Genomic DNA, 10,686 nt, shown 5'->3' with positions numbered 1-10,686 from the left:
CGCCCGCCGCTTCCTCGCCCCCGCGGGGCGGCGGGAGCGGGAGGGGCGCGGCGCGGCGCGGCGGAGAGGAGGGAAGCGGGGGGGCGGGGGGGGCCGGCGTGGCGGCGGAGGGGGGAGGGAGGCGGCGCGGCGCGGCGGCTGTCCGTTTCGCCGGGGACTACTTTCTCGGGGCCGGCGGAGGTGCCGGGAGGGGGGCGGGGCGCGGCTGCCTCCCCCTCTCGGAAGCTGCAGCCATGATGGGAGTCTAACGCTGGCGCGGCGCTGCTGGGCGCGGAGCAGGCCGGGGGGGGGGATGAGCCAGGCCGCGCCGCCGGCCCGCACGCCCTGAGGAACCGCCGCCGCCCCCGCCGCCCCGCCGCGGAGCGCCCGCCCGGCGGCGCGGCCCCACCGCGCGGCTCCGGGCCCGCCGCCGCCGCCCCGGGCGGGGAGCGGAGCGGAGCGGGGCGGAGCGGGGCCGGGCCGGGGGGGCGCCCCGCGCCGCTGTCACCATTGCTGGGGCCCGGAGCGCCGGAGAGCTGCTCTCTCCGCCTCCGCCTCGCTCGCCTCAAAAACGGCGGCGGCGGCGGCACCCTCAGGGACTCGGCCCGGCTCCGGACCCTCTCTGCTCGGCCGCCGCCGCCGCTGCTGCTCCCGCACCGCTCGGCGCGGCAGGAGGAGGAGGAGGAGGGGGGGGCAGCAGCCGCCGCCGCCGGGAGCGGGGGGAGGCGGGCCCGCCTGGGGCTGAGCCGCCGGAGCAGCAGGCCCAGCGCCCGGGGCCGCCCGGTGCCCGCCGCCCCGCCGCTGCCTCCCGGCCCCGCGCCCCTCCGCCGCCGCCCGGCCCCTGCGCGCAGTCCCGGAGCGGCCCCCGGCTGCCAGACATGACCGCCATCATCAAAGAGATCGTCAGCAGGAACAAAAGGCGATACCAGGAGGATGGCTTCGACCTGGACCTGACCTGTATCCTCCCGCCGGGGACGGGGCCCGGCACCGGGGAGCTGCACGTACAGCTATTGCATCAGACCTGCGCGGCGGTTACCTAACGCGCTGCCGCTCCGCCGGGGCTCGCCCGGGCCTCCTCCTCCTCCTCCTCCTCCTCCTCCTCCTCCTCCTCCTCGGCCTCCTTTTGTCCGGGCGGCCGCCGAGCCGGGGCCTGCCAGCCGGGCAGATTAACGGCAGCACCACGACGGTGAGGATTAACGTTAGCGCTCCTCGGTGACTGCGGCCGGCCCGCCTGCCCGGTGCCGGCCCCGGCCCGGGGAGCCCCTGCCTGCTCCGGAGCAACGCGGGCCTGCTTCTTATCTCTGGCTCTGTTGATTTTTCGGCTCGCATAGCAAATACTGCCTGTCCCGCCGTGACTCACGTCCAGAGCACTTTTTTTTTTTTTTTCTTCTTTTTTTTTTTTTTCTTCCCTGTCGATTTAGTAACTCGTCTTGAATTGCAAATATAATCGTGGCAGGCCTATCGCTTTACTCGGGTTGCTTCAGTCTGCGCAGCGGGAGAGGCGAAGCCCGTGTCTTCTGCCCTGATTTTTCATACGTTCAGTAGGGCAGAGCTTGTGCACGGTCGCTGTATGGTGCAGCGGGGTTCTCGATGACGGGAGGTGTCAATCGCTTCTTCCAGATTAAAAAAAAAATACCTCTTTTCCTAACGTGATGCGTGAGCTGCGCTTTGGCACGATCTCCGATACAGTAAACACGAGGATGTGTTACAAACGAGAGCGCACTGGGTCTCGTCGAGGAGGATTTTGAGGAGTATCATTCTGGAATATGTAATTAGCATGCAATTACGACTGATGAGTTTGACCAGAGAGAAGCGTTGCTAGCGTATAGTTTTGGTGGCCTTCCGAACAGATGTGCTGTAGCAGCGACAGGCAGATGTTTGGCTTTGAACGCCTTGCAGAGTTAATGGTATGTAGGGGCCGTCCTGTGGGCATGGTTTTTCCCCATGGTGGACAAAGATCATTACTGTGAAAGGTTTTGAAGCAAGAACCCGACTTAAAAGTTGGAACTGTCCTAGGAAGAATGAATATTGACAGTCGTAGGCTCAGCCCTATAGAGTGAGTGCTTTCTGTTCTGCAGCAGGATCAGGGTGAAATTTATTGGGTTTTGGAGCAATTGCACTCATGTCAGAGCAAGTGTTGGTACAAATCCAGTTCTTGGGCAGGATCAAAACTGCTCACAGCTGTAACTATCACAGAGCTCATGCCGTTGCATTAAGTTTTGGCCTAAAATTTTGGTGGCTTTAAAGCAGCCTGAGAGGTTCTTGACTTTAGCAGGTGGCTGCTGAGCTTTTTGTTAAAAAGCAGCAGCTCTAGTACATACTTAATGCATTCTGTTGGTGGTACTGATAAAATATAATTTTAGGCCTGCATTTTTAAATGTTTGCACTCTGTTGTTTTGTTGGCCTGTGACTAGGACAGCTGTAATGCTGACATAGGCCAGCACTTACTGCTGACTTCATGACAGAAGTTGGAGTTAGATTTTTTTTTTTTTTTAATTCTCTGAGTGATGGGTTTGCCAGGAACTTTGGGGTTATGAAAAGAGTTAAGCAGTGGCAAAACCGACGAGGTTGTGGCTTTACAGTTGAAGAGTTTGGTGTTTCAGATATCTTTGCCCAGATGTACCATTGGTAGGGAGAGATTTTTTTTACCCAAACAGATCTTTTTAGTCATCTCCTCCCGGCAAGAACATTGGGGAATGTTGAACCTGGATTTTCTTGCTCAGGGCTGCTAATGCTATGCCAAATAGAGTTTATTGCTTATTTTTTACCTTTTTGTCTTGTTAATTTTATTCTTAGAATTTTGCATTAGAAGTAGGCCACTGAACACAGGGCTTAGGCTGGCTTTTCTAAAAGGAATAGCTGGCTTCAATTCTGTAATGAAATTTATAGAAAAGGTGTTTTTTTCATGATTGCAAAAATATATTTGGAAGAAGCTTATACTCGGTCTTTTTTTTTGTAGCTGCACATTTTGAACAGATAATTAATGAATGAAGACTGCTGCCTGTACAGTATAATGGCTTGGCTTTGAAGGCTGGCATTGCTGCAGACGTAAAAGTTTAATTTTTTATCACTTTGGACAGGCAACTTGGGAGATGTTCTTTTTGCAGGGCTCTGGAATTGTTGCTCATCATACCTGGTAGCTGGAAAATAATCAATTTACTTCTTACGTGCATGGACAGAGGACTAAGCCGGGAGTTAGCTCTCCAACCATGCGATGTTAGATGAAGAAAGAGAAAACTTGAAACCCAAGTGAACTGTTCGGGAAGGCGCGTGGTACATGGTAGGAGGACCAAGGTTTAAGTTCTCAAGGGTATTTCTCACCATGTGCTAGAGCTTAAAATTTTGAGACCAAAACAAGCTACCATCTGCACTACTGTTGGTTCGCTTTGCTTCCCTGCACACCCCTAATTGTGTGTCCTCTCTTAGAGATTACTGGTTACTTCAGGGTAGCTGCTTCTGTCAAGCTAAAAGAGAAAGCCTGATATGAGTTGGATAGCCCAGTGATTTGATCATTTAGTCAGGATATGGGAAACAGAGGTGTGAATTCCTCTTGCAGTAAGTATTTCTGTACTAGTAGTTCAGCGGTGTTGGCTGCAAAATACTCTGTAGCTGGTGACTACTATGTGGGCTTTGGGAGGTGGAGAATAACATGAATCTACAGTGAATCCCGGTGAGGTGCCTGATCGCCAGGCTATATTCTATGGTCTGTCTTGTCTTCTGTCCATCTTTGAGGGAAAGGTTTGTGTCTTGGTGTCCCAGGTGGACAAAGACTTGCAGCCTTTAATATTTCGGTCACGGCTGATTCAGAGCATCGCAGGGGACACCTGAGTGCCAAAAGGCAGGCTGGGTTAGGCACTGGAGTGCCAGAATCCCCTTCAAGGACCTCTTTTTTTTTTTTTTTTAACTCTATTGGACTGTGTCAAATCCTTCTAAAGCTGGCACTGATGTTTGTATGGTACAGTACCTCATGCTTGGGACTCTCAGATCCTGACGAGTTGGTTAGGAATTCTTTTTGTGTGGATAATGTAGGATTTTAGGAAAGGGAAATAGTGACTTCTCAAAATCAGGAGCTTTATGTACACAATATGAGAATAACCCAGTGTGCTAATTACGAAACAAGTGTCCTTAAAAAGACATATTGGCAATTACTTTTCATCTAATCAAATGTCCTTTTCTCTCTGCACAGCATTTTTCTGCACCTCCTGGAAAAAAAAATATAAATTTTACATTAGAAGAGGAAAGCGGCCTTTTAGTACTTTATTTCGGACATTGTATTTATTCCTGATTTATTTGGGTTTCTCTTTCATTTCTGTAGTGCTGGATACCTTTTGGTGCAAATGGGTGAGAAGGAAAGTTTGGATTAATGGCTTTCTTCTAAGATGGCTGCACTGTTTTATGAAGCAATGACCGGTATATCTTCTGAGGCACTATAATCTTTGGTATTTCGGGAATGGCGCAGCTTGGTTGTTGACCATTGTACTGCAGGGAACAGTGAAGAAGGAATACTTGGATGCAAGTCTTGAGCGTTGCATGGATTGCCCGTGTCTTAAGAAGTCCAGGCGTAAGTGAGGTTAGCGAGTGGCTTAACTATTTGGGACTAAAGTGGAAAAAAAAATCGTGTGACTGCTTTTTGTGCCCATTATACCTTTGGTTAAACTTTGTCTTGTATTTCCAGGCCTTCTGTTATGCATGGAAATGGCCATCTACCCTGAGCTTAAGGTAGAGCATGCCTACCCTGATGCTTAATTGAAGCATGTGTAGCTTGTGACCTACATAGTCATATAAACTGCAGCAATATTCCGTAAAGATTAGATGCTGGGTACAGTTTATTTACAAGTCTCACATGTAGTTTATTTCATATAATGAAAGTCAGAGAATGTTGAAATTGCGAGTGGAAGCTGCTTTGAATATCACACTGCTTTATGCTCTTTGCAGACCTAAAGCTCTTTGCATTTTTAATGAATTTTTATATTATGTGACTTCATTCAAAATGGCTCAGCTTCCAGGAAAAAAAATGAATTAGTGGCATGAGGTACATACTGTGTTTAAAAATAGAGCCCGAGTTGGAAATGCCATTCGTTTAAAGTATTTGGTTTCATGTTAAAATTGAAGTTTGTTAGATGTTCTGTAGCAAGTTCTTTCACACAAATGCAGTAAGGGCTGGTAAGGGGTTAGTAGAAACTAGAAGAAGCCAACCAGCAACACATTTTATTAGTGGAAAAGTATTTCTTTGTTCCAGAGTAAACCATGTTACTTAGCAGTGTTAAGAGTCCGACAGGCTCGTTTTGCTTCTGGAGCCTGGGATGATCTTGAGTTTTGGACAAGAAGATGAGTACCAGTTTTGCTCTGAATTCACCTGAGAAGTTTGTTTGAATAGACAGCAGTAAAATGGTGCTGGCTGGGGACTTCTCAGAGTTTGATTCAGTTACCTGTTTGCTGTAGGATGTATTTGATCCTGGGAAAACTGGTCTTTCTGCACTTATCAAGGATAAAGATTTTTGAATTGTCCAGATGGAGAAAGCAAGGTGGTGATAGATGCAAGTGTGTTCATGCATTTTTCTCTTCTGGGGCTAGAGACGTGCTGGATCACTTACTTTTCCTCACAACCAAAAAAAAACCCCACCCTTTTGACATATTGCCATAGTACGTGGATATTCGTGGATAGCGTTGTCTGACAGCTGAAGCCTACGCACAAAACTCCCATCATTCGAGCAAGTGCTCTGTTGTGCAACCCTTGCATCCATTCAGAATAACCCCAGCCCCTTTCCGCCTGGCTTTTTGACTACAGTTGCTCAGAAAGGGGTTTAAAAGATGCTTCACAAATTACAGCTCATCTCTTTGCGCCGCTTAAATGTAGCGCAGGCTACGAGCAGTCACGTACAAGTTCACAGGTATTGAACTACTTGATCTTGCATCATCAGAAATTTTTAATCGATGTGCAACATTGCTGGAGACTGTTTGCACAAGCTAAACACGAAGTTAAAAAATAACTGCCTGTGCACACTTTTAAATCAAGAGAAGTTGCAAACTGATTCTTGGTTTCACATAGCTCTGCTGTTGAAGTGATGGCTATATGTTCTTTTCAAGGTGGGGAAAGAAACGAATACAGCTAATACGAACACTTCATAAAATTTTCCTGTATGGTGACCTTTTAGAAAAAGCACGACTGAGCCTAATCTTCATTGAAATCTGTTTGCAAGCTTAGTTAAGTTTGTGTAATTTTCAGAACATCCAGAGCTTTGCTGTTAAACATTAAGTGGGTGAGTGAGTGATGCTGGATAAAGTGCAAGCTTTACTGGGACTGGTACTGGTTTTGATAATTTTTTTTTTTTTTAAGGAAAAATCCAAGTAAAACTGATGAGGTGCTGACACTTGAGGCCCTTGAGAAACTATTTTTGTTGAGGTTGGTCAGTGACTTTGGTGAGGATGGTTAGGTCGGCGTTGAGGACTTCTGAAAATCCTGCCTGTTTAGCTCGTGGTGTAATTGGCCATGCATCAACACTTAGTCCAACTTGAGTCTTGAAGAAGGTTGATGAATTCTGAAAGTGTATCTTTCTAGGAACTTACACTAGTCAGGAAGGCCTTTCTGTCCTCAAGATAATTACACGTGACTTCCACTGACTTCATGAGATGGTTGCGGCATATTTAGGGAAAGGATATAACTTTGAGTGTGGAGCTTATGCAACACTTGAAATGGCTATTATTACCACACTACAATATATGTGGAAAGATTAGTTGGCTCTTGATGGCTGGTAGGCTGGTGATCAGCAGATTTCTTTGGGACAAAAATGTGTTTTTCCTGTGCTATCCAGTGCTACACTTAATACAGCTCATTTAAGAACTTTTTTTTATTACCAAAAGGTTTTGAAGTGCAATGACTGCTGTAGAGAAAGCTGGTATTTGCTAAATGACGTGCTTAAGCACTGTGTAGAGGAGTACAGAATTTCCTAATTTTCTTCCAGAAGAGAGGTGACTGTATTTTCCGTTTTCTTCCTCGTAGGATGATTTGGACACCTAAATCCTCTTGGTTGTGGAACCAAATGATATAATTTGTTCAGCAATAATATGACTGAAAGAATGTGTTTTATTAACACATTATGTTAAAACCCTCTGTGCTAAAAACTGTAAAGCCATGCCAAAACTAAATTTCAGAATGTAATAGCTACAGAGTTGAAGTTCTGTATATAAAGTTTCTGTCTACCGAGTTGCTTTTGCCAGTTGTGAATCTCTGAATATTTTTTTAAATGAAATTATATTTTTAATGGATTAATGTTGTTGCCACATTAATACTGCATAAACTGACAAATTATACCCATGGTACCTTAGCCTAGAGTCTTCCCTTACAACATGTTTAAACAAGAAAATGGTTCTTGTATAATGATTTAAGGGACAATTATTGTGTTCTGACAAACTGGAAGAAAAGGGAGGGCATAGGCAGCTGAGCTGTCAAATCCCTTAATTACATCACAGACTAAAGTTGCTGTCATTAGTCATAACTAACTCTCCTCTAAAGCCCACCTCCTTTCCAGCTCGAGTACCCAGCGAGTAATCTGGAACTTGGGGCTACATGTGGTTTGTATTCATTTACTGTGCCTAATGTGTAGGGTGGATATCGAAGGTTAATTACTGCATAGCGTTTTCAGGGGGCTAAATGGGATGTAGCCTGGAGCTGTGAGGAGTGATTGCTGGATGTGCCTGATGCCTCATCTTAAATATTAGGGCTCCTTTGGTCTGGCACTTCTGTGAAGGTTCGGGGGATTAAATCTGTGCATATTTGTGCATTTGTGTCAGTTACTGGGATAGTGATTTCCCGACTGTAAGAAGGGAATTGATCCGAAAATGTGGGAATGTTTGTAAGTAGCCCTGTAGACCAGGACCTCATCTGAAACAGTATGCTTTGTGGGTAGTGGACTGTGCTTTGGGTTCAGAGATGGCTGTTAGTTTTTGAATGTATCCTAGTCCCAGATTGATACTTCAGATGTAAACAAATCCTTGTTCCAGTTTCTAATTCTAGCTAGCATCCTCTTTGCTCCTATCGTCATCTGCCTCATTTACCGACTTGCCTATGAGGCCTTGAAAAAAAGTTTTGTAGAATGGAAGTAAATAATCATGCAATTAGGCTGTGTATCATGCTGCATAAATCTAGGCTATCTTAATAACGATTTTTAGGCAACGTAGCTAAAGTAGTGGGCTTTGTGATTCAAATGGTAATTGACTGTGCAGCTAAAAAATTAAACTCAACTGTTGTGTGTTTGGGATGATGACTATTGCAAAAGCGGGCATTGTTCCTGTTAAAGATGAAGTCCCAGCTTCGCAGCCCCAACGTGCAGCAGTGCATAAAAACTGCTTAATATCCAGTTTTTTGTAGTGAAGTGCTTAAGAAATGTCTTTATAAACTTAATTCTGCCTTTGTGGAGCTGTAGTATAATAGCTTTTAATTGCATGATTAATTTTCTTAGAGGCCTCTGCTTAAATCATTGCATTGCCTGGGTATATATCCGGCTAGAACTGAAGTAGTTGTGTATTTCCTATTGTTTAATTTCTTGTGTGGGTGAGTTAGAGAAGTAATGTCCTTTTCTTGTACAAACATTTAGAGGAAGGAAATGCCAGATCTCATTAGAATATAAATAATAAATTAATATTATCTACTCGGGGCTCGTTGGTTGTGAAACAGTGTTTTAGGATGGCCTTATGTCTTGTTTTCCTGCTTGCCTTTATCTTCTCTTGGATCACCAACCCCCACCCCCAAATTAAGTTTTGATTCATACAAATCCTATTTTTTGTAGCTTGTTTTACAAAGCTTTTTTATATTTATTCTCCTGCCTGATAACTAATTTACATTCTCTTGTCTCTGAAAGTTTTGGATGTCCTTTCAGACTTGCAAAAAGTTGAGACCGAGCCATTTTTCACTTCCTGTCAGTAAATATCAAAGTAGTGACTCTGACTTCTTACTGAATAAAATTCTTGTATTTTTCTGTGGATGTTTGAGGTTAGGATATGCTTAAGTACACATTGGTGCTTCTTTAAAGGAGATCCTGCAAAGTGTGGTAGTGTGCTGAGAACACGTACCAGGGAGGTCCCATGCTTTGCCTTGGAAGAGATCACGTTGAATTTGGTTTGTGGGTTAAAACAGGTAAACCTGTCACTTTGGAAATCTCAAACTGAGATGCGACAGCCAAGCTTCTCGTATACGTTGCCTTCTGCTGAGAAGTGCCACTCAGCAGACGTGTGTTACCTTGAGGATGCTCAGCCTTGCACGTGCAGTTGTCCTTTGCCACTGGCACAGCTCTTGGCCGCAGGCTGCTGTGTGTGGCTGCAGCTAGTTGGGATGCCAGAGTAGGTGTGATAAGATGGGATGTGGCTTCTTCCAAAGCATGAGCAGAAACAAAAAAGCTGCCTTGCCCGGAACTTGGCATGTTTGCACCTCTAGAAACCTGTTGGGATTGTAGGGTTTTGTTTGGTGCTGTAGACCTGGGGTTGAAGCTGAGTAAGGAGTTGAGGCCCAATCTTTGACTCCTCAGCTGAAGAGTTCTTTTGGTCAACTTTTATATGAATAATACAGTGTGGTGTTGCATCTTTTGTTATGTTCCTCTTTGTTCTTGGCTTTTTCTTCATGGGAAGAGTAGCTTTTTTTGTGTGTCCCATAATATCGTCAGCTATTTCAGAGGGATTTGCAGCTCCTCACAAGCTCATGTTTCCTTTACTATCTGCATGCTTTTCTATCTTTATTTGTGATTCCAAACCATGTTGAAATGGAAGTTTAAGGCATCTTTTTCTCAGTCTTTGTCAGAACAAACTCTTCTGTAGAGCAGACATCTTCTTTCATGCTTCTCTGTTACCATTTTTTGTATTTATGCTATGAGGTTTGAGGTTGATACCATGTTTTGTGGGAGGGGAAAAAAAAAAAAGGTGCCTGCTTATTATGTAGATTGTGTGTGTGTCTTTCCTGATTTCTTGACTTATTAGCTGTTCAGCAAAGCCTCCACATGGCTGAGAGCTCCAGGACCCATTTCATACACCTTGCATGTGTAGGGCTCTTGCTCTTCCCAAATGCAATATAGTAAACAGATCCAAAAGCCCCGCTATGGAAGTGAGTTGAAGATGTAGCTGGTTCCTGAGACAACCTGGCAGTGTCACCTTCAGGAATTTTCTGATTTATTTTACACTGCGGGAATTTGGGTTCCCCTCTAGACCTGTTGTCAGTCTCATGACCTCATCTGGGCAGGTTTGCCACTTGGATACGAAGGAGTTGCAATTTTGTTTTTCCTTGTCAAGGTTGCTGCATTTAAATTACAAGCTGAAAGATTTTAAAAAAAAAAAAAAAAGGTTGCTGTTGAAATATTGAGTGCTAAGGGGTTAAATGCATTTCTTCTAAATCATAAAATGTTTCTTTCAGCCACATCTGAGTTGGTGTCTTTTCTTGTTCTTTAAGGCACAGATGGTAGTGTTGGCAAGTGCAGCTGGCTGGCTACAAGGAATCCTCCTTTGCTCTGAAGAACTTTCTTCCTGTTCATTTCCTCTATACTTCCTGATAATCCCGAGTAATAGAAAAATAGTAAACTCACTTTGCGTTTCATGCTGGCTAATGGAAATGCCACCTATTAAAAAAAAAAAATATACGCATATGTACAGGCTAAACAGTATATATGCTAGGAAACTTTTCTAGATTTGTCTGGGTATCTTTTCCCATGTCTTTTTTTTTTGTAG

At 45.2% G+C, this 10,686-nt stretch overlaps 1 protein-coding gene across 1 annotated transcript in view; it reads left to right on the top strand.

The window, feature by feature from the left end:
- Nucleotides 1-735: 735 nt before the first annotated feature.
- PTEN (phosphatase and tensin homolog) overlaps nt 736-10,686 on the top strand; it is a 48,831-nt gene continuing 38,880 nt past the window's right edge. The window contains exon 1 of the mRNA XM_042788600.1: nt 736-936. Coding sequence (XP_042644534.1) covers nt 858-936 — 79 coding nt within the window. The 5' untranslated portion in view covers nt 736-857. The remainder of the gene's footprint in view (nt 937-10,686) is intronic.

This window comes from Tyto alba, unplaced genomic scaffold, assembly GCF_018691265.1.
Source record: "Tyto alba isolate M040663 unplaced genomic scaffold, T.alba_DEE_v4.0 Super-Scaffold_1, whole genome shotgun sequence".
NCBI lineage: Eukaryota > Metazoa > Chordata > Aves > Strigiformes > Tytonidae > Tyto > Tyto alba.
This window is presented reverse-complemented; position numbering and strand designations above follow the sequence as displayed.